Source organism: Dasypus novemcinctus, chromosome 20, assembly GCF_030445035.2.
Source record: "Dasypus novemcinctus isolate mDasNov1 chromosome 20, mDasNov1.1.hap2, whole genome shotgun sequence".
NCBI classification, from domain to species: Eukaryota; Metazoa; Chordata; class Mammalia; order Cingulata; family Dasypodidae; genus Dasypus; species Dasypus novemcinctus.
This window is the reverse complement of record NC_080692.1, coordinates 4,736,671-4,761,720: the sequence shown is the minus strand read 5'-3', so window position 1 is coordinate 4,761,720 and position 25,050 is coordinate 4,736,671. Positions and strand designations below refer to the sequence as shown.

At 44.5% G+C, this 25,050-nt stretch overlaps 1 protein-coding gene across 3 annotated transcripts in view; it reads right to left on the bottom strand.

Moving 5' to 3' along the window:
* Positions 1–25,050, bottom strand: part of FAM171A1 (family with sequence similarity 171 member A1) — a 154,029-nt gene that overhangs the window by 17,363 nt on the left and 111,616 nt on the right. For all 3 annotated transcript variants that reach the window (XM_071210053.1, XM_058282367.2, XM_071210054.1), the window contains one exon: positions 23,926–24,102. In XM_071210053.1, coding sequence (XP_071066154.1) covers positions 23,926–24,102 — 177 coding nt within the window. The remainder of the gene's footprint in view (positions 1–23,925; positions 24,103–25,050) is intronic.

Below are 25,050 nucleotides of genomic sequence, written 5' to 3'. Positions count from 1 at the left end.
GATGATGCAACAAAAAGAGACACAGATTCCTGGTGCCGCCTGACAAGAATGCAAGTAGACATAGAAGAACACACAGCGAATGGACAAAGAGCACAGACAATGGGGGGGGGGGGGGCGGGGAGGGGAGAAACAAAATAAATCTTAAAAGGAAAAAAAACGTTAACAGAATTATTTAAAAAAAAAATTGAAGAGGGTGCCCAGTAGATTAGCCAAACAGACAGGGACATGAGTCACTGCCCTCTGGTAAACACCAAGCCAGAAGAGTTTGCAACACTGGGCAGGTCACACCCAGGACTGTAGAGGGTCACTGGCTACAAGGATGCTTCAGTGGAATTGGAGAAACGTACATGTCAGCTCTGGTGTCCAGAGCTTCTGAGCTGTGAGAACTGAGGAAGGGCTGAGGAGGCAGGGCTGGACGGCCACGTCCTGGAGGACATCACTGAGCCCCTGGGCCCGATCTGGGGTCTCCTGCTTCCCACTTCTTTTGCCATGAAAGTAAGAAGCAGCTTCCTTGTTTAAGTACTTGGTAGTTGGGTTTTCTACTTCTCACAGCTAACATATTCTGATATATTTTTCCAGAAAGAGGTTGGGATGAGTTCTGCTAGGACTATGAACTGGGGTTCAAGAAGAAATCCCACAGCCACCCAGAAAACCCATCTGAAAAAGTCCAATCTAGATCTTATTAAAGAAACAGAAAATAACAAGTATTGACGAGGATGTGGGGAAATTGGAACTCTCCTGTATTGCTGGTAGGAATATTAACTGGTATCACTGCTGTGGGAGACAGCTTGGCAGTTCCTCAAAAAGTTAACATAGAATTAACTTATGACCCAGCAATTCCACTCCAAGGTATACACCACAAGTAATTGAGAGCAGGGACTCAAAAGTACATTAATGTTCACATAGCAATATTATTCACAATAGCCAAAAGGTGGAAGCAACCCACTTGTCCACCAACAGATGACTGGATGAACAAAAGGTATGTACATACAATGGGATATGATTCAGTTATAAAAAGGAATGAAGTTACGAAACACTGATGAAAAAACTTTCAAAAGGCCTAAATACATGGCAACATATCCTGTATTCATGGACAGGATGTCTTAATATTGTTAAGATGCCCATACTACCCAAGACAATCTATAGACCTACATTACAGCTGTGATCTTCAATGCAACAACTATCAAATCCCAGCAGCCTTTTTTGCAGAAATGGAAAAGCCAATCCTTAAATTCATATGGAATCACATAGGGCCCTGAAGAGCCAAATAAATATTGCAAAAGAAAAACAAACTGGGAGATCTTATGCTTCCCAATTTCAAAACTTACAAGTTACAGTAACCAAAACAGTGTGGTATTGGTGTAAAGATAAACAATTGACTGATGAGCAGAATTAAGAGTTCAGAAATAAACCCATACATCAATGGGCAACTGGTTTTCAACAAGGATAGTTATATATATTAACTTTGACAATTTTGGAATTTTGACAATTACAATTTCAAGTAATTTCTTCTTCAAACTTTGACAAGTACATTAATTGGGGGAAAGAAGGGTGTCTTTGACAAAAGTTGCTGGGAAAACTGAATCTCCACCTGCAAAAAAAATGAAGTTGCCTCCCTACCTCACACCATATACAAAAAAGAACTCTTAAAGGATGGAGGACTTAAACATAAGACCTAAAGCTACAGAACTCTTAGAAGAAAACATGAGGGAGGCTTCATAACCTTGGATTTTGTAATGAGCTTTTGATATAACACCTAAAGCACCAGCCACAAAAGAAAAAAATAGGTGAAATAAACGTCATCAAAAATTAAAAACTTTTATACGTCAACAAACACTAGCAAGAAAGTGGAAAGACAAACTACAGAATGGGAGAAAATAACTGCCAACCATATAGCTGATAAAGGTTTAATAATCAGAATATATAAAGAACTGCTACAACTCAACAACAAAAAGACAACCCAAAGAACCTGAAACTTGAAAAGTCATTGCTCAAAAGAAGATATATGAATGATCAATAAGGACATGAAAAGATGTTCATTATCACTGGTCAGTAGGGAAATGAAAATAAGAAACCACTATGAGATACCACTTTACCCCACCAGATGGCTATTATTAAAAAACAAAACAGAAAAGAACATGTGTTGGTAAGGATGAGGAGAAACTGGAGTCCCTACACATGTTAGTGGGGATGCAAAATGGTGTAGCCACCGAGGAAATCAGTTTGGCAGTTCTTCAGAAAGTAGAATACAGAATTACCCTATGACCTGGCAATCCCACTTCTGGAGAAATACCCATAAGAACTGAATATAGAGACTTGAAAAGATATTTGTATACCAATGTACAAAGCAGCATCATTCACATAGCCAAAGATGGAAGCAATCCATCAAAGGGTGAATGGACAAATCAAATGTGGAATACACACCCAATGGAATATTATTCCACCATAAAAAAGAATGAAATTCTGATAAATGCCACTACATGGATGAATCTTGAAGATAACAAGTTGAGTGATATAAGCCAGACACAAAAAGATAATACTCTATGACCTTGCTTATGTGAAATACCTAGAACAAGCAAATTCATAGAGCTTGGTAGTAGGTTGCAGGTTACCAGGGATTGTGGGGTAGGGGAAGGGATAATTATTGCTTAAGGGGTGCAGAGTTCCTCTTTTAGGTAATGAAAAGGATTTGGTAGTGGATGTTAGTGATGGTGGAACAATACTGTGAATGTAATTCATGCCACTGAATTTTATGATTCCAAGTGTTAAAATGGGAACATTTTACTTGTATATGTGTTACCAAATAAAAAGTTAAAGAAAAAGAGGAATGAAATTCTGATACACGTTACAACATGAATGACCTTGAAAATATTATGCTCAGTAAAATAGACCAGGCACCAAAGAACAAACATATGATTCCACTTACATGCACTATCTAGAATAAGCCAATTCATAGAGATAGAAAACAAATCAGAGATTGTCAGGAGCTGGGGGGAGAAAAGAACACAAGTTATTGCCTAATGGGTATAGAGCATCTGTTTGGGGAGTTAGAAAAGTTTTGGTAATGGATGCTGGTTATGGTAGCATAACATTTTTGATGGTAATTAATGTCATAGAATGATACACTGAAAAGTGGTTAAAATAGTAAATTTTGAAGGGTATATATATGTGTGTGTGTATGTGTCTGTGCTACCTCAATAAAAAAATAAATGAAAGGAAAAGTCATGTCAGTTGAAAGGTTCACATGATAAAATACAGCCATTCCCAGTCCTGCACCTCATTTTCACTGTGAAATATTTGGGGACATTTATGGTGAGAGGCACAGGTCACCTGTGTGGATGCAGCATGGAATCAGACAGAAGCTAGCCACGGCTGTCCCACTGGCCATCTCCTGTTTTGAGCCGTGGTGGCGCTGGCTGGGTAGTGGGCCAGGAGCGGCCCTTAAGCGAGGGTGGGGAACAGTCTTCCTAGGAGGTGTGCATCTCCCGGACTGACTGCGAGGGCTTTATTAGTATTATTGTTGCCGCTACTTTTAATCATTGGGCCTATCTAGACCCCAAGCATGGTGGATTTCTCTAGAGCCCAGATGATTTACTTTATTTGTGACTTTCATCTGCATTCTCTTAAACTACAACCTCTGCTCTAATTTTCTCCCAACTGTACAAAAAGAAGCACCCCAGTCTAAGTCTATTTTATTACATGCTTTACCAAAACTGGCTCATGAACTAAAATCAGGACATTAAAATCCACCAGCTCTCAAGTCACATGCATCAGTATGGTAGAAAGAGTGACAATTTCTACTTCTCTGATATCTTGGAGTACCTTTTCTTTCCTAAGTTAAATTCTACACCTTTGAATAGCTGTGTTTCCTTCTCTGTAATTATTTTTCCATGAAACCTATGGGGAATAAACATTCCTTATTAATTATATGGCAAAGTATTTACCTGGTGGTCAATCATCTAATCATTCTGGTTGAAAGCAATCAAACTCTAGAGCAAAAGTTATGTGCAGCTGATTGGGTTCTTACAGCTTTAGGTGAGCACATTTCAAGGGACAGATTTAAACAAGAATAAAATTAAGGGCAGCTCATTATAACCAACAGCCTTCTGCTTGATGCATAAAATCACAGATATGATGAATTATCAAAAATTAAAACCAGAAATCAATCCTTTATTCATTTGCATGTTCCCTCGATATTTTTAGAGTAGTTTTTGAGAAACATATTCTTAAAAAAATAATTTTAATCTAAGCAACTGATTTTTGTCTTTAGCAGAAGAACTATCACAAGACTGACTGAACATAAGTTTTAGGAAAGGAGAAATTAATGGGAAACCATAAAGATTCTGGCAGAGTTACCAAACTCATGCCTTAAATAGGGAGGTAGGGGTATTACTGTGTATAATTGCATTAATAAAAGTTAATGAGAATTTTAAATTTACAATCTGTATATATAAATTTCCAGAAAGTAATATCAGAGTATAGGCTAATTAGCCCCATATGGAGAGAGTTTGTTTATCCATCTTGCAACTCCATGTGTGTTTTCAACATGTAATTATCCACAAAACCCCATGTCCATCCTGGCAACTCCATGACAGAAAGGAGTGGGTGGGGACCAAAGACTGTGGGTGGCTAAGCCACCAATCCCCAGCAGAAGAAAAACGGGTCAGAATGAAGAACAGCAGAAGAGAGAATTTACAAACCTATGGACAGAGGTGGTCAGATGCTCCAAATCAATGCTTGTTAAAATGGAGATGGTGTTAGAATGTGGATTCTGCTTCTGTGGGTCTGGAGTAAAGTGGGAGGCTCTGCAAGTCTAACTAGTTCACGGGTGATACCACTCATCTGCTGACCACACTCTGAGTAGCAGAGCTCCACAGTGTCTGCACTTCTGAGGGTGTGGCAATTCTTTCAGAAAACCCTGATGCTGTAATAGTGCACCAGTTGGGTGGTCAGTGTTTGAAGCAACTTCAGAAATATTTCCAATATATTCAAGAAATCATTTTTCTTACATTGTTGGTGGGAATGTAAAATGGTGCAGCTGCAGTAGAAAACAGTTTGAGAGCTTCTTAGAAAGTTGAACATAAAAATTACCATATGACCTGGCAATCACACTTCCAGGTAGATACCCAAAAGAAGTGAAAGCAAGACATGGACAGGTATCTGCATATCAATGTTCATAACAACATTATTCACAATAGCCAAAAGGTGGAAACAACCCAAATGCCCACCAACAGAAGAATGGGAAAAGAAAATGTACATACACAATGGAATAGTATTCAGCCATAGGAAGGAATGAAGCTGATACGTGGTGGCAACATGGATGTACCTTGAAGACATCATGTTGAGTGAAATAAGCCAGACACAAAAAGACAGATATTGTAAGACCTCACTTATAAAAAATCACTAGGATACACAAATTCATAGAGACAGAAAGTAGAGGACAGGTTACCAGGGGCTAGGAGAGGGGGAGGTGAGGAGTTAATGCATCGTGGGTGCAGAGTTTCTATTTGGGGTGATGGAAGAGCTTTGGTAATGGATGGTGGTGATGGTAGCACAACGTCATGAAATGTGACTCACACCACTGAATTGTATGCTTGAAAGTGGTTAAAACGGGAAATTTTTGTTGTATATGTTACCGCAATAAAAAAAATCATTTAATCACTTGGCAGACTACAGGCCAAGGGGCTGGCAATTCAAGTGCCTACAGGAGCCGGGCAGGCTACGGAAAAGAACGAAGGGACAATGGTGTGAGCTCTTGCCGAAAGGGCCAGGTCTACTCAGGGGAGCAAAGTTCCAACCTTTGCATTGACTATCTTCTCTGCCTAGAATCTTCTGCCCTCAAGATAATCCCATATTGGTCTTCTGGGTGTCTTTAGGATCTCAGCTCAAATGTCACCACTTCAAAAACTAATGCCTCTGCTTAGATGTCTTACCAGACATATACTGTTGAATCAGGAGAGGCCAGACTTCAGCACTGCTAAGCGTTCCGTGCACAGCTCTGCCATCCCGACAAGTAGAGAAGCAAAAAGCCTGATTTTCTTCAGACCTCAAACCCTTTTCCGTGGTCAATAGATGATTTTTGTGCATTCCTGCCTCGGTGTCAAGATTTAATGTTACTTAATAGAAAAATGGACTGGATCTGGGAAGGCAAAACAACAACCCATTCCCAGATGTGTTTTGTTTGGTCCATGCAGTTGGTTTGCAGTTATTTGTTTGTTGTGTTTGAATTTATTGCCAACACAGACAAATGGAAAGATTTCTTATGGAAATCGTGGCTTCTCTTGAAATAGTTGCACAATTCATTCATTCAGCAAATACTGATTGACCATTTTCTTTGTCCCAGACATCATTCTGTTCTAGGCTCTTGGGATACAGCAATGATAAAAAAAGACGGGTAAGGCCCCTGCAAGTAAAGCAATTGTACTAAATGGAGGAGGCAGGCAACGGGCTAGGGTGCATCTGAGGAAAGGGCAGCACCTTTCTCGCAGGCTCTTCTTGAGAAGAGTGCCAACACATGCAGGCTAATAGTAATTCAACATTGCCAATGGATAAGCTTGGCTCTGAATGAGTAAGGCCAAAAAACCAAATGCTTTTTCAAGTGATCTGAGATGTGACCCTACTTTTCTTCTCCCTCAATCTAGGAAAACTTCAAAGTGCTCGTTTGAAATACTTGGGCTGCTATGTGCAATCAGTTTCCCTTGATTGCTCTGCAATAGGACACACTGCAATGATGGACACATGACATTACGCATTTGTCAAGACCTATGGAACTGTACAGCACAAAGTGTAAACCATAATGTAAACTATAGACTTTGGTTAGGAGCAATGCTCCAAAATTGGTTCATCAACAGTAAAAATGTACCATACTATCTAAGATGTCAATAATAGAAAACTCTGTGTATGTGTGTGTGAGTGTGTGTGGGGTTATATGGGAATTCCCTATATTTTTGGTATAATTCTTCTATAAATGTAAATCTAAAACTGCTTTAAAAATAAAGTTAAAAAAAGATATTAAAAACTTCATATGTGCCAGGCACTGCGCTAGGTGCTTTAAGTATATTATCTCCCTTTAAGTCTTAATGAAGCCTTGCAAGGAAGGTGTTACATATCTCATTTGTGAGGCTAGAAATATTAAGTCCAAACAAGTTAGCAATTTACCCAAGGAGAGGCCCACTTCTAAAATTGGTGAAAGCGTACAAATGGAGACACCTAGACAAAATATCCAAATATTTAAAGGTCATAAAGCAAGCTATCGAACTGTTAAATAATGTACATCTACATTCCGACCATAACTTCATGACGACCTGGAAGGCCAGAACTGCAGGTGGAGTTCTGGGACTCCTCAGAGTTCCCTGCTGCAACATGGCACATAGGAGAGCTGGCTCGTGACCTTCTCCCTTCTCAAGCCAGCCTGACCTTGAGCATGCGGGTGGACTCCTACCTACCCGTCCAAGTTCATTTCCCAGCCAGGCACACCTGACCACCTTCTGGCATGGGGCTGTGCACAGGATGTCTACACTGGGTGTGAATAGGGGAAAAGTATACGGGATGTGCACGTGGGGTGTGAATTTGGGTCATGCATATGGGATGGGTATATGGGTGTTGTGGGGAAAGTCTGCCCTCAGGGAGGGACCTTGGGAAGTATGCTTAGACCTCCTTGGACAGGAATTTGGGGTCTCAGGGTTCTTGGAGGACAGTTTATAAAAGGGGCTCAGATTCTAGATGGGCACATTCTCTTGGGTTAGTGGATGCCTTATCCTAGAGGAAAGGGCACAGCCGGAGCAAGTCCCTCTAAGTGTGGGGCTTAGGACTGGGTCCTGTTGCTCCATCAAAGGTTGGTGCTGCCTGAGGGATATAGCTTCTAGGAGGTGGAATTTTCTACCTTTCTAAAAGGTTTCCCAGATTAAATCTAGAGTGTTGATGAAGCCATGCCTAAAGCAGACACCAGGTCAAGGCTAGCTTTCATACCAATGGTTTAAAAAAACATTTTTTTTTAAGAAGCTTTAGATGACATAAATGTTATGTGGATGACATAAGGGATTCCCATAGACCCCACCTCCTCCCCCTCCCACACTTGCCCACATTAACAACATCCTTCATTAGTGAGGTACATTTGTTACAGTTGATGAACACATTGACGCATTACTAACTGTGGATTATAGTTTACATTATAGTTTACACTCCTTCCTGCACAGTTTTGTAGTTTATGATAAAATATATAATGGCCTGTAGCCATCATTGCAATGTCATACAGGCCAATTCCAATGTCCCATATTACACCTATTCTTCCCTCTCCCTCTCCTCAGAACCTCTGGTGGCCACTGCTTTTATATGAATGATAAAAGTTCTTCCATTGCTAGGATAATAGTAAGTCTATAATAGAATAGTAATAAGTTTACTTTAGCCCATTGTTCATTCTCCAATCTTGAAGATTTTGGTATGGTCATGCCTATTCTGCTTCTAATTGAGAGAGGGCTTAGGTTCTATGGGGTAGATGGATGGAACTATCTTGCTTGCAGTTGCCGACACTCTCTGATTCTTGGGATGGGCATTGTCCATCATCGTCTCCTTGTTAGTTGTCCTGGGTGAGTTCAATGAAGTAGAGAGTAGGTGTTGCAACTCTGCTGAGATTCAGAGCTCAACCGGCACATGAATGGACTGAAGATTTAAGTCTCCGGGGCACATATTTAACAAGTATAGTGCTAATTCTAGGTTCAAACAAGAGGGGCAGAAGAGCCATGTGTAGGGAAATTATAAACTAGTTAAACCACCTTTCTCCAGCTGAATTTACCATAAAATTTGCCTTCTTTCAACATATTTTGATTTCATTTTTCCTTAATATGGTGGGGTTATCATTTATGTTATCATGTTCAGTTTTAATTTGCTCTAATATATCAAATATCTAATATATCTAATATAATAAAAGCAAATTTCAGGCAATAAAATTATCGGATTGTTTTAAATTCTGTATTTAGTCCTGATGATCCAGAATATTCTCATGTTAAATTTTAAGATTATCATCAGAGAAGAAAACCTCCATTTAAAAATCCTTCTGGGTAATTCCTAGTCCACTTCTGGGTCTATAGGCTCCAGTATGAGAAACACTGAGTCTTACTTAGGAAGGTCTGGACACTTGGGGACCTTCACCAATCCCAAATACACTTCTACTGCTTCCTCACTCGGGTCATGGGAATTAACGCCACGGCTACTTCACAGGTTGTTTCTAAAGGCCACTGGGGATTCCCATGAGAAAGGAGAGTGACAGAGGCACGTGGCACAGGCTTCGCGTGTACAGGAGACTTATATTCCTGCTCTACTCCAATGAAAAGGCTTTGCCTTATTCTGAACTTTTAGGGTGATTTGGAAATAGGTGAGACCAGCTGTGATGATTAAATTCGTGCCCACCAACTGGAGTGGATGCTTGGGTGGACCAGCTGAACATCAGCTTGGGGTGAAATGTAAGGACACTGAGGCTTTGCTGGCCTGTCCTCTCTCTCACATCATGTTTCACCACAAAAGCTCACAGTGAACCTGGCTGAGTTACAGCCACAGTATGACGGTGATGGTGGCTGACCTTCACGGCACCCCCACCGCCCCACAGCTCTGCAAGGCAGGTCTGGTCCTAACTACACAGCCGTGTTACAGATGAGAGAACTGAGGTAGGGACATTAAAGAACTTCTCAGGATGACCCAATTCCTAGGCTGAGGAGCTGGCCACCAGGTCCACTGGACCTTGCTCTCAAGTGTGGGAGTCTCTCCTGGCTGTAATCTCTGCACCGATACTGTTGGTTGTATATCACCCAGGGCAACAGTCAAATCTAGCAAAAACAGTTCAACCTTCTGCTTACCTAGTCAAGTAGAAATAATGGAAAAAGAAGCCACTTAAAAAAAACTTTGGTTCTGAAATAAATGAGGGCAGCTTTATCTTTTGGGTTATTTTTCACCCAGGCTATTGGGATGAACATGTTAGATGCAGCAAAGCCCTGAGGCTTCTAGGTGATGGGTAAAGCCAGGGACGCTCCACATTGGCTGTAGAAAATCCACAAAGAGAACAGGCCATAAAGGAGAGTTCACGGTTGACACAGTTTCTTCCAGGAGGAGCACACAGATCTCAGGCCACAACAGCCCGAAAGGCTGAATAATTTTTAGGAATGGACTGATAGTACAAGAATGATTTTTGAGTTGTGAGGCAACATCGAAAAGCAAACTTCCGTGATCTGAGATCACTCTGCATCCATTTGTTATTCTTCCTTCATGCGGCGCACATGTTAACGGCCTCATGCGGCAACCGTGTCACAGGGTCCATCGAGGGAAAAGAGCCAAGCTGCACCCCACCAAGCAGAGTGCCACTGACCTGGGGGCAGAGAGCCGTGGCAGGACCAAGTAAATGAGGAGGACTTTACAGAAGTTAAATCGCCCCCTCAGCCTTTTTCACTATGTGTTACATCACTTCAACCAGCTTTCTTTACAGGTAAGTTATCTTCCCCCTCCTACATTTTTATCAGCGGCCCAACCCACTTCTACAGGCAATTTTAACATCTGGGAAAGTAGAGACTCTTTTCCCGAGATTATTTGTTTCTAAGAAATAGCTTTCAGTGTGAAAAGACTTATTTCAGATAATACCTTTCTTAAAGATATATTGATATTACAATTAGGCAGGTATGTCTGTTTCTTTTTTTGTTTAATACCGGCAACTACAGCATCTTGTCTTTCTGGGAAGGAAAGATGATATATATGGATCTAAAATTAATATCACACATGTAAATACATACTTAAATGCTAGAGAAATGAACTCCCCTTTTGTAACTACTTCTGCCCATACGATATTTTTAATTCAATCACTACAGCTGCGTGTTCCGATATGCCACCTACCATCCAGCCATGTGCTCAATGTATAATATTTCATTTTCTGAAAGTTAAGAATATAATTTAGTGTTTTAAGAAACTCCACCCCTAGAAAAACAATGAAAAATTAAAAAAAAAAAAAAAGAAACCAACCAGAGATCTGTCTGTTCAATTGCGCTCCACCTTCCAGGGCAAGCTGCTATGACTTACCTGAAAGGACCGATGACACGAGCACCACGTCAGCAGTGCTGGCCACCACCGGAAGCTGACCGCAGGCCAGCCCTGAGCTGGCGTCTCGAGAGCGTGCTCTGAACACACCGTGCATGCGAAGACGCCGGTTCAGTAACCACCATTTCTATAGCAACCCACACACACTCCCCTGGCTGTGCTTCGGGAAGGCAGTTAAAACTGGATTCCACCACGCAGCTTCGCTCTCAGAATGGGCTTTTGTTCCTGTCATCTTATTACAATAAGAGGATTCGAATCAAGTAACCTAAGTTATGATTAAAAAGCACAAGTGTATCAGACACAGAATCTCCAGCCTCCATTTCTTCGCAACTCCCCGTTAGTGGCCACCTTACATTCAAGCCATTAACCTGGTTTGTGACCATTCCCCAGGGCAATAAGTCAGATCTCAGCGTGGCAACCGCACGCCAGACAGCCATCTGCTGTCCCCGTTACAGGTGACGGAGAGACCAAGCGCCTGAGGAGGTGAACTGACAGAATCACTTCTTACTGTCCTGAAAATCTCAGCTGAACACATCCACCATCAATACGTTGGCTGCCAGGCCTGCGAGAGGTGCTTCTTTCTCAGGTAAGGCTGGTCCTGCACACGGCTAACAATTGGTGCATATATTCACTCTGTCCCACTCCCTCTACATATCTTTTTTTTTTTTTTTAGTTAGGCCAGTAAAAATAATTTATTTGGGAGATGGGGGACAGAACTAGAGCTTTCTGAGAAATGGGAGAGAAAGACGGACATACACACCAAGACTTGGCATGGAATCCTCTAGGCAGAGAGCGAGCTCTGCCTCTGTGTTACCTTTTAAACTGCTAATTATCGCCCCCCTTCCTGATGATAATGGATGGGCCCCCCAGCTGTTACTGGTTACCCCTCCAATGGTGAGACCAATGGTGAGGGCTGCTTGGAATATCCAGGGTCAAGGAGAGGTCCTGCAAAGAGAAACTGGGACCTCGAGATGACACTCAAGGTCCCAGCGTCCCTCCACGTATCTTGACACTAGCACAGAGATACTGGCATTGTACTGCTTTTCTAAAGAGACAGAGCACAGTTTAGTAAATCGTAAGAATTCTGCTGATTCCTCAAAGGAAAAGACTTACATCACTAAGTCTTCCCTCCTGCATAGACTGAGTGGCATTTTACCAAAATGGCTTCAGCAGTCCAGTCTATGCAAATGGTCCTTCTTAAAATCATATAGCAACTACCCAATTCACACCGTTGTAACATACTAAATAAAACCCAACCTAACTATATAATGCTAATCTATTATATCACCCTCTGATCAATGTATAGGTTGAAATACGGAGATGCTAATTTCCAAAAAAGGGAAATTCTCTGTCCCATTTGTCCTAAAGACAACCATGAGTGAGTATAGGATGTCACCAAGAGGGCAGAGTGAGAAGGCTAGGGTTTCCTTTCCCCACAGCTTTAACAATAAGCAAAAACCGGCAGAACCATCTTTCTCAGAGCTCTGGAAAAGAGTTCAAGGGTTGCAGTAACAGGGCAAACACCAAATCAAGAAAAAGGCGACTTAAAAATGGTAGGAAAACCTCCCGGTGCCCTCGCTGGCCCATCCTCCCCCTGGCCCTGTACAGGCATATGGGTCCCTTGCCCTGGTGCTGGAGGGAGTGAAATAACCCTTGAGCGCATAATAAGGTGCAGGCAGGTCTGTGCCAACCTCACCACAGGCTGAGGCAGAGCTCCACGGGGGTCATCGCACAGGCTCACCATCCAGGGCTTGCCCTGTGCATGGAGGCGGCCTGCAGAGAGGTAGAACGGTGCAGGAGAACCATCAAATTGGAGTTGCCTGGGGCAAGGCCTGCTGGATTGGGACTGACAGTGCAGGGTCTGGGATTAGGAAGAAAGACCATTTCCTAGGGGAAAAGGACATTCTGTTCCAAGTATGCAGGGTTCTAGGGACATGTGTGCTTACCCAGGACAAGAGACGTGCTCAGTAAAGACCAGGAGGCCCTATGCTTTTATTCTATTTTTTGTTAGCTACTGCTATTCAAGGAAATCTGTCATAACACTAGCTAGATACAAGCTTAAAGAACAGACACCTCAGTGACCAAATTCCAGAGATACATTAAAATATCAAAATGTCCAGTGTGCAATAAAAAAGTTACAGGACATAAAAAGAAACAGAAGGCAAAGGAGCAAGATAAAGCATTAGAAGCCATCAGTGAGGAAAACCAGATTTTGAATATGCCAGAAAGGACTTTTAAAAACCTGTCTTAAGAGCTAAGGGAAAACATGGACAAACAACTACAGGAAATCAGAAAAATGAGAGATGGACAGAAAAAGAATTTCAGTAAAGAGAGAGATCATAAAAAGGAAGCAAAGAGAAACACTGGAGCTATACATCACAGTCACTGAAAAGCTCCCTAGAGGTGTGCAGCAGCGGATTGGATGAGTGAACCACTAAAAATATTTAGTCTGAGGAGCAGAAAGGAAAATGAACAGAGCCTGAGAGACCTGTGGGATACCATCACCTGTACTAACACACGCTTCAAGGAGTCCCAGAAGGAAAAGACAGGGACAGAAGGACTATTCAAAGACAAAATGGCTAAAAACTTACTATTTTAATGAAAGACAAGAATATACACATTCAAGAAGCTCACTGAACTCCAAAAAGGCTAAACAAATATACCTACACTGAAACGCATTATAATCCAACTGTTGAATGCCAGAGACAAAGAAAATCCTGAAGGCTGCAGGGGAGAAATAGTGTGTCATATACAAGTGCAGAAAGGAAAAAAAAAAAGCACAACAAGAATTCTATATCCAGGAAACTCTTTAAAAAACGAGGGAGAGATGAAGACATTCCTAGATAAACAAAAGTTGAGGCTGCCTGTCAGTACTAGGTGCATGGTGTAGGCAACCTATTCTCCAATGTTTAGAAAACAGAATGGGGCAAAAAATGCCGTGAAATTTTAAAAGCTGGTAAATCTGGATATCTGGACGGAAGTTATATTGGAGTTCTCTGAATTGGTTTTGTATTATTTTTGCAACTGTCCTGTAAGTTTGCAATTATTTCAAAAGAACAAGTTAAAAGAGAAACAAGTGTGATAGATGATAGTTGTATAACTACTGACCCCACTCTAAGGGCGTTTGAAGGGGATCGCCGTAGGTCTCCCCCCGAGAGTAAACTTCCAATTATCCGGCAATAAAGGATTAAAAGACTTGAGCTAAAGTAAAAGCTTGATTCTAACAGAAGGTCTGTCAAACCACAAAAGAACTTCATCTCTCTTTACAGAGTTCGAAATCTTGCCTTACAATGAAGGCATGATTACTTTGAAGATCAGTTTTAACAACCGGCAAAATCGCAGGGGCACTCTCTAAAGAGCAGGAAATACGGAAGTTGTGGCTTACCAGGCACCCCAGCTTGTCCCTGCAGAGTGTAGAATATGCTTGCCTTCCACTCGCAACATCGTGGCCACTTTGCCCTGTTACTCACGTCTGCTTAACAAAACTCACGTGGAGGGAAGCGAGCTTCCTCCTTGGCTGACAGGAAGTTCAGCTTGCTCGTCTTTACTGTACTAATTTCTGGTACCTACAACAACCACAGCTTTCGGTTCACTCATCATTTTATGGAGAATAAACATTTAATGTTTGCTTGGAAAAAAGGGATTAGAGGTGGTTTGTAACAACATACAAAGACTGTGAGGACATTAAAATCAAAAGAGAAAACCATCATTAAAGGAGGAGGATTGGGGCAATTACCAAATTGCTGTCCAACAGGAATGTAATGTGACTACAAATGTAATTCAAATTTTTTCTAGTAGTTACATTAAAAAAGTAAAAAGGAACAGATGATATTTGAATAAATCTTATTTAATCCAATATATCCAAAACATGATCATGTTAACATGTCTAAAAAAATCAATAAGATATTTTATATTATTTTTTTCATACTAAGACTTTGAAAGCTGGTGAGTATTTTATACTTAATGGCACATTATGATTAGGACCAGCCACATTTCAAATGCCCCCTCAAAAGGCCCATACAGCTCTATGGATTCTGCATTGGACAGAGCATTCCGGGTGAACACAGGACCTGGGACTGACCAGGAAACGGAGCACATTAATGTGCTCCCCAGGATCAAAGGCCTAGAGGGAAAACGCGGTGGCCTGATGGCCATTTCTGATACAAGGAAACCTACTTCTTCGGGACACAATGTTTTTTTTTTTTTCCTTCCTAGCACTATAATCTAAAAGGAACATAATGTCAGGCTCTTTATATGGAGCATAAAACTCCATAATGGAAAATAACCTCAAAAGTGGTTTTACAGAAAATACAAAAGTGATCCTCAAAGGGCTATCTTCGGTTTTGACTTTCGCTAAATGGGAACATCAGCGCATACTTTGGGGACATGTCGCATGAAAACCACACAGAGCTCATCAAGGCCTCCTGATATTACCAAGTCCAGCTGGCAATTTCGGGGAAGGATGTCTTCCCAACAATGATTGCAGGCTGTCTTAGTTTGCCACAGGACTGCCAATAAAAATACCAGAAATAGGTTGGCTTTTATAGTGGGAATTTTTTAAAAAAAGATTTATTTATTTCTCCCCACCCCTTGTGGTTTGCACTTGCTGTAATCTGTTTATCTTCCTTGTTTCTTTAGGAGACACCAGGAACCGAACCTGGTGCCTCCGAAATAGGAGGGAGGTGTCTAATTGCTTGAGATACCTCCACTCCCTGCTTTGCTGGGTTACTCATGTTTTTCTTCTTGTGTCTCTTGTTGCGTCATCTTGCTGTGTCAGTTCACCGTGCCCGTCCATCGTGCCAGCTCACTGTCTTCTTTAGGAGGCACTGGGAACCTATCCATGGACCTCCCATGTGGTAGGTGGGAGCCCAATTGCTTGACCCACATCAGCTTCCCATATAATGGGAATTGTATTAGGGGAAAATCTTACAGTTCTAAGGTTTAGACAATGTCCAAATCAAGGCACCATCAGAGATGCTTTCTCACCAAAGTTAGCTACTGGGGATCTTGGAATTCTGCCATGTGGTGAGGCAAGATGGCAGCTGATATTTGTCAAGATCCCTGCCTTCTCCTTAAGGCTCACCATCTCCAGGAGCTCAGCTGTGGACTCCTCTCTTCAGTTTTGGGCTGTCCCGTGGGCCCACTCTCTTGGGGGCTTTCTGCCTCACCTTTGGCTGCTAGCCATCCTTGAGTCCTCTCTCTCACATGGCCAGGTCAAAATGGCAGAGCTCCCTTTTCTGTGTGTCTTCTTTCTGTCTCCATTTATATCAGTCTCTAGTAGGAGGGTGGTGATCCAGCCTGAATCACTCCTCCCTGATATAGTCCAATCAAAATGATCAAGTGATCTAACTAAGGTCCCTTAACTGAATCTAATCAACAGGGCCCATCTACACTGCATTTATAGGCACAGGAATGGATTAGCTTAAGAAAGTAATTTTCTGGGGTCCACAAAAGACAAACCAGGACATAGGTGTTATTTCAGTTTGATTCTTTTTTACTTTATTTTCTTAAAAAGATACTTAGGTTACATAAATGTTAAATAAAAAACATAGGGGATTCCCCTATGCCCTGCTCCCCATACCTCCCACATTTTCCCACATTTACAACATCCTGCAGTAGTGTGGTACATTCTTACTTTGATTCTTGTAATAATTCTGATTGGGATTGGGATAGGTTCCTACTACAGAGGAGGAAGCTGAGACTCATGGAAATTAAGCAAAGTGCCCAGGACCACCTAGCAATTGCCAAGCCAGGCACGCAGTCTAGTGCTGGGCTGGTATCACGCATTTTCATGGGGAAGCCCTCCCTTTCACACAGATCAAACCAAAATAAAGTGTTAAGCACAGCCAAGCCTCTTCTCCAGCAAACCTGTGTGGTTCTTTCAAAGAGGTATGTCTTTGAGCTTTACCTTTGAAGGCATTCAGGGTCCACAAATTTTCTGGAAAAAAAAAAGGCCATATAATAAATATTTTTTGGTTTGTGGTCCTGAATACTCAGCTCTGCTATTGTGGTGCAAAAGTAGCCACTGAAAATACATAAGTAAGCAGACATGATTGTGGTCTAATAGAAGTCTGTTTATGGATGATTAAATTTGAATTTCATATACTTTTTATGTGTTACAAAATATTATTTTTCAACCATTTAGAAATGTAAAAACATTCTTAACTTGCAGGCCATAGTTTGTCGACCCTGATTTAGATGTTCTTAATGGATTCACAAATTGCAATTTCTGGCTATTAAGTAATTTGGAATTGGAAACTAGGTTGATTTACCTCAAAAGTGGATAAAGTATAAAACTGGTTTAAAGTGATTATCATATTTGAATTAATCATACAAAACAGCTAATTAATAAAATATTTATGAGCTAAGACATCTTGTCTTTTTTTCCTGATCTGATATTATTTTTGGAATGTTTGATTTAACTAAAATATTTTAATTTCTACTTAGATAATATTATAGATTAAGCATAGTAGTAAAAACACTTAGGAAATATGTAGCCTTCTATAGAGTTTAGTGAGTTGAAGAACATACGGTTTCTTTGAAATGTCCATCCAATCTTAAATACAAAGTTTTCAGAAAACAGATTTTAATTCATCTGATTATTTTTGAATGACTATCCAAATGTTGGTGTTTTTTTTGCACACACACAATCTGTTAAAGCCAAGAATTTGGCAGCTAAATATTTCTCAGTAGATGCTAAATTAACAACAAAAAAAAATCCACATTTAAATGGAAATATACCAACTACTCAATGAAGGTTCCCAATGAAAAAGGCTCAATGTAGGGATTATTTCCAGAGAGGAAATAAAGAATCAGATAATTTATATTTTAGAGGCTTCTTAACAATGCACATGTTTTTGTTTTCACCTATTTGTATATTGTATTAGTTTCCTATTGCTGCTAAAACAAATTACTGCCAACTTAGTGGCTTAAAATAACACAAATTTATTCTCTTACAGTTCTAGAGGTCAGAAGCATGAAATCAGTCTCACTGGGCATGCTGGTTTGAATCTTTTGTGGACCCAGAAAATTTGTGGATGCTCATTCCTGTGCGTGCAAACCTATTGTATGTGGGATGGTTTGGTTAGAGTCAGTCAAGGGACCTTTAGATTAGATCACTTTTGATTAGATAGCTTCAGTTAAGGTTGTTGTTTGATTAGATTGTGGGACTCAGGGTGGGTCCTGATCCTTTTACTGCAGTCTTATATAAATGGAACACAGACAAAGAGAGCTGCTCTTTTACCCTGCACGTGAGGCAGTACTTCAGGATCACCCGCAGCTGAGCTTGGGGAGAAAGTAAGCCTGGAGGAGAAGGTGGAGTCTGGCCGCCATGTTATCTTGCCATGTGGCTGGAGTCCAAGATCTGCCAGCAGCTGACATTTGGTGAGAAAGCATCTCTGATGATGCTTTGATTTGGAAACTTTGACAGCCTTGGAACTATAAGTGCCTACCCTAATAAATTCCCATGATAAAAGCCAATCTATTTCTGGTATACATTGGCAGCCTTTAGCAAAGTAAAACACTGGGCTAGAGTCAAGGTGTTGGTAGAGCTGGTTCCTTCTGGATAATCTAGGGGAGAAACTTTCCTCACCCATTTCCAGCTTCTAGAGGCTACCCATTTTCCTGGCTCATGTTCTCCTCCTCCGTCTTCAAAGGGCAATCACTCCAATCTCTGCTTCCCCAGCCACATCCTTCTCTGACTCTGACCCTCCTGCTTCCCTCTAGGAAGGATTACATGGGACCCACTGGGATCCAGAATAATTTCCCCATCTCAAGATCCTTAATTTAATCACACCCACCAGGTCCCTTTCTCCATGTGTCTTAATTTGACCAGCGGCTATAACCAATACCACACAATGGGTTGACTTAACAATAGCATTTTTTGGCTCAGGGAGGCCACACTTTCTCCCCAAGTCTGAAGCCTTACGGTGCTGGCTTGAACACTCCTTGGGGCTCCCTGGCTCGCATCTCTGCCTCCAGTCCTGAGTGAATGGGGCCGCCTCTCCCCCCTGGCATCTGCTCTTCCGGTTTCCACTGACTTCTAGCTTCTTCCCATGCTTCCTCTCTGACTTCTTGCTTCCAGTTTCTTCTCTTTATGAGGCTTCAGTAATATGGAGGAAGATCCACCCTGACTCAGCTGGGCCACATCTTAACCAAGACTAGTGTCTTCCAAAGGTCCTACTTATAAACAGGTTCACACCCACAAGAACACAGGTTAAGATTAAGAACACTCTTTTGAGGGGGCACATAATTCAATCTCCTACACCATGTATGGTAACATAGCCACAGGCCCTGGCAATAGGATGTGGATGTATTCGGGGGAGTTGTTTTTCTTTTTTTTTTAAGATTTCTCTCCCCTCCCCCGCCCCAGTTGTCTGTTCTCTGTGTCTATTTGCTGTGTGTTCTTTGTCTGCTTCTGTTGTCAGCAGCACGGGAATCTGTGTTTCTTTTTGTTGCGTCATCTTGTTGTGTCAGCTCTCCGTGTGTGCAGCGCCATTCCTGGGCAGGCTGCACTTTCTTTCGTGCTGGGCGGCTCTCCTTACGGGGCGCACTCCTTGCGCGTGGGGCTCCCCTATGTGGGGGACACCCCTGCGTGGCACAGCACTCTGCGTGCATCAGCACTGTGCATGGGCCAGCTCCACACGGGTCAAGGAGGCCCAGGGTTTGAACCACAGACCTCCCATGTGGTAGGTGGATGCCCTAACCACTGGGCCAAGTCCACTTCCCGGGAGTTGTTTTTCAACCTTCCACATGAATCAAAGTACTTTTTTTTTTTTAAATAAATTCCTTGTTGCTGTCTGTGAACTGTATAAAAAACAGACTGTGAAAAAGGATCCCCTGCTATAGACCTGTACCTCGCTGTCATGGTATATACAGGGAACATATGAATCCCTGGAGAAAGTGCAGTCATGTTAGGGACATAACCCTATACCTCTAGCCCTGTTCGCCCATATTCAGATATCTCCATTCAAAGAAGAAGAGGCAGGAAGGAGAAGAAGAATATCAGCAGAGATGGATGCTCCAGAAGGGAGAAAATCCATTACAACTGTTCTATCTCTAAACAAGAGCCGTAGGCATCATCCTATTATTTCACGTGTATATAGATGCATCCATAAAAGTCAATTCTGTGTATAGAGGAGTTTTAAGGGCAAATGTTGCATCACTATATCCTAAGCTGTTCTGACATGTTTAAAAGCATCTGAATTATCCTCCCAAGATTCATTCCACAGACATGTCAGCGTGCACCTTGCATGGGTGAGAAGCTGATCCTGAGCACAAGGACTCAAAGATAAACGAACCTCCAGGAGGACCCAGAGAGCAATTAAGTGGCAGCCAAGTGTGTGACCTTGTGCACTTCTAGGACCACTGCAGCACAAGCAATGTGTTAGGACGACCTAGAGTACTGGCTGGGGATGGGGCAGTGCTCGACAAGGCACGAGGGGTCCTCAGCATGTCCAGGGAACAGTGGAGCTGGGGGTGGTCGGAATGGAGGGTGAGGGGAAGAGGGTGGCTGGAAATGAGACAGGAGAAAGTTGGGGCAAGAGGGCAGGGCCCGTGTGCCCGGCTGAGGGAGTCAGGGCTTTTCATGAGGGCAGCTCTCGGCTCTCAGGCGTGGTACGCAGCGACTCCTCACCCCCCAGCAGCAGTGGGGTCAGGGGAGGTGGGAGCAGTCGGACAGCCGCTGGGGCTGCCAGGAAAGAGGCAGCGGTCCGCGCGGCAGCGGAGGCGATCTAGGGGAAGGCAGAGGGGATGTGTGAGACGCCCCGGCGCGCTTTGAGCACGGCTGTATGATGGGGCCCACTCGGCCGGTGCGAGGCGGAGGTGAAGCGTGGGTGAAGCGGGGAACCGAGGTCCCCACTCAGTCCCCGGGGGACTAGCACAGAAGCGAGCGGCTCTCGAGGTCAGAGGGTGGGAGCGGGCCGGTCTCCGAGGCGGGCCTGTGACCTCAAGTCTCCTGTGGGACCGTCGGAAGCAGGTGCCACAGGCGGCTGCGGGGGTGTGGGCGTCGCAGCGATAGCGTGTGGAGGAAGGCAAGGCCAGCACAGACCCGAGCGGGCAAGGAAGGCGCCGGCTGCTGCAGGCTCACCGAGCCCGAGGCCTGGAGGAGGGCGCTGGCCTCGCCAGGAACGAGAGGCGGCGGTGGACGGAGAAGCGGGGGCAGCATGTGGAGAAACCTGGGCGGAGGGGAACCTCGGAAAATGGTGTTAGGGGCCTGGTCGGGGAAAGCCTTCTTCTGACAGGGGAGACCCTGTGTGGGACAGCGTGAGGGTCTCGTATGAATCCCAAAAAGAAAAAGATGAGGTTTTTGCACTGATCCACTCCTGTGGGCGTGAGAGCCTTCTGAGTGGACGTCGGTGAGGCGGGAGCCGGGCTGGGTCTCTGCCCTCTCGAGGGGTCTGATATAAACAGAGACAGAGAAAGGACGCCGAGCTTGATCTGGCCATGAGAGGGAAGGGACTCCTGGCTGCCCAGGGCTGAGCTCAGGAGAAAGCAGAGAGGCCGGGAGCCTGCCAGCCTGCCTGGTCGCCGCACGGCAGGACGCCAGTATCAATAGCAGCTGACTTTGGTGAGAGAACACCTCTGATGGTGCCTCGATTTGGACATTTTATAGCTTTGGAATGGCAAGCGTTTACCCTAATAAAATTCCCACTGTAAAAGCCAACCCGTTTCCGAGGCTTTGCATCCGCAGCCCTTTGGAAATTAGGATACTTTGCTTACCCCTTAACATTGAGTACTTGCTATGCACCAGGTGCTGTTCTAAGCTTCTTACAGATATTAACTCATTTGCACCTCAAAACAAGAGTAGGTGCTATGATCATCCCCATTTCACCATGGAGGAAACTGGCACAGAGAGGGCAAGTCACTGGGCCCAGGCCACACAGCAGTGGTGGTGGAGCTGGGATTCTGTGCAGAGTCCCTGCTCTATGATGCCCCTCCAGGGTACAGACCTGTGCCCATCTGGGGACACCGGGGGGCGGTGAGGCAGAGAGGCCGGGCATGCCGGAGGACAAGCCTGAGCCTGTGTCTTGCCGGTGGGCACACAGGTGAAGTGCTTTGCCCGATGTGGGACACCAGAGGGTGACAAGGAGCGGGCCAGGCAGACCCGGGCTTCAGGATTCCCGATGCCGGCTCTTCCCCGAGCCCTCTGCCTCTCTCTAGGCCTCCTGGTCCATTTCTGCTCCTGCCTTGAGAATCCCGTGCCCTCATGCCGCTTTCAGTGGGAGGCCCAGAGGATCCACGTCCCCCCACAAGGCTGCCAGAGGTTACGGAGCCGCACAGGACACGCATCACCACCCAGCGCAGCGGGGCCGACGGGCTTCCCACCCGCGGAGCAACACGGGCTGGTACGGACGAGTCCCCAGATGAGGCTGCCGGCTGCAAGCCTTCTTAGAGTGAAAACACAAAACACACACAACACGAACCAGCGGCATTTGTTTCAAATGTAATTTCCTAGAACTAGGATTTGACTGGCTCAAGGTGTCAGGTATCTTTGCAAATAGACATGACATATCAAAAATCTCCTGATAACCTTTACGCACGGTCTAACCGTTTTAAACTCCAAATAGGGTTTTTCGAACCCAGCAATTTTCAAGCTCAACTTTCATGGGACTGGGAACAAACACGCTATGAAAAGCCTAAGTACAGGCACACCCCACATACTGCTGCTGCGAGAGGAAACTGGTAAGACATCCTGAGGGGGCAATCTGGAAATATGTATTAAAAGCTTTTACATTTTGCATATTATTTTGACCCAGCAATTGTACTTTTTCCAAAATTTTATCGTAAGGAAATAATCACAGATGGGTATAAAGATTTAGCTATAAATATATAGATCACAGCATTGGTTAGCATAGTAAAACTGTTTTTCTAATTGTAGGTGATTAACCAAATTACGATATAGCCTTATAATGGAAGACTACGCGCTTATGAGAATTGCTACTGCATAATAATAGTACATGATAGGGAAAAATGAGCACGATGCAGTGATGATTTTAACTGCAAATTATGGAACGGTCCATAGTACAAGATCCCATCTCTGCTAAGCACCTGCTATGGCTGGTGGCCTGTAAGTCAGCCCCCAAGCGCCCTCTTGATTCTCACTGTGCTGTTTATTCCCCTCCCCGCTGCACAGGGGGCCTCTGAGATCAACAGCCTAGGGCAGGAGAGGTGTGGGCCACCTGTCGGCTAGAAAAGGCTGTTTCTATTGGGTCACTGGGCTGGGAGCTGCCCTAGGAAGGGGGCCTGGGCCTCCGGCCACCAGGCAGGTGGGTGGGTTCAGAAGCAAGCTGCTGGCCAGCTCCGGGGAGCCCTGAGAGACCCACCGCCAGAACCATCCTGAGCTGAGCCTGCATCCCTGAACCCCTGGCCCTCGGGGAGGTCACACAAGAAATGCTCATTTTTTAAGATGCTGCATTTCAGGATAATTCGTGCTGAGGTAGGAGATAACTAAGAGCATGTGCATAATGAAAAGAGTGAGGGGCGGGATTCCGCACACCGGCTGCGGTTATCTCCAGGCGGCGGCATGCGGGGGAACGTTTATTGGCTTCTCCTGTACAAGATGGACAAGTGCTTGTCCTTTTCCGGAACACAGACATGGAGAACCCGGTGCCCAAGAGAGCTCGCAAGCCTTCTGAAGGACAGGATGGCGGTCATCAGGGAGCGCTTTAGCCCCTAATCACCTTTAAAGATGCTTTCCAAGCAATTTAGCATTAAATGGGCAAAAACCCCACAAACTCCAAACATACGCCCGGACAGCGTGGGGTGAGGGTCGGCGTGGCCCCTGGAGGCCGCCGCGCCGAGGCCTCGCGGGCTGGACCCGCCTGGGCTCCCACGGCCCGGGCTCCCGCTTACCCAGCTTCTGGTCGAACCGCCAGGCCGCGACGTAGGCATGCTCTCGCAGGCTGCGCGGGGCGGCCAGCGGCACGGTGACGTAGATGGGCCCGTCCACCAGCACCGGCGACCCGTCGCTGCCGAGCAGGTGCACGCTGAGGGCGGCGGCTGGGGTCAGGTCATAGTGGGTGCTGTTTCCTGCAAGGAAGAGGTGCCTCAGCCACGGGCACGGCGGCCCAGGGGCGAGGCCCGTGATCCCCACGGCGCGGCTCCTCAGGGCACCCCCAGCCTTGGGGGCAGGGGCCGTCCCTGTCAGCACATCCAGAAACCTGGCCCGGAGGGTAGAGCAGTGGCTAGCGGGCTGGAAGCCCAGCACAGGCCGTGAGTCCAGCCCCCGGCTCTGCTGGCCTCCAAGGCAGAGGAAGGTGTAAGTGGAGGTGCCTGGGATAAATTCCCTGTTAATTACGTGGCAGATGTTCTGTCACTCTGACTGATCCTGTGGTTGGTGCTGGGGCGGGTGTATGCTCAGGGGAGTTGAATCTCTGGACCGTCCATGTGCCAGCTGGGCCCTGAGCCTCAGCGGAGTTGCAGCTCCTACTCTCCGGTTTGTTGGACTTACCCAGGTCAGCTAAAGGGAGGTGAAGATGGTCAACCACCACACCAGGGAGCCGAGAGTCTACAGCTGCAAGCAGGAGAATTGCATCCCTCAGCCATGTGGGATCTAAGCCCCGTCTTGATCTAGAGGTGGAGTGGGCATCCCCATCCCAGGGTCCACAGGATGCAGGAATAGAGTATGGATTAAAGTGGACTTACTGGTATTCTACTACAGAACTATTGTGACTAGTAATGGAAGAAATTGTAGCGTTGATGTGAAGTGGCCATGGTAGCTGCTGAGGCAGGGAGAGGGAAGAAGAGATATGATGTGAGGGCATTTTTGGGATTTGGAGTTGTCCTAAATGATATTGCAGGGTCAGATGCTGGAGATTATATGTCCTGCCATAACCCACTGAATGGACTGGGGGAGAGTGTGAACTACAGGATAAACTATTATCCATGCGGTGCAGCAGTGCTCCAAAAAGTATTCACCAAATGCAATGACGGTGCTACGATGATGAGAGGCTGTTAGTGTGGGAGGAGTGGGGTGGG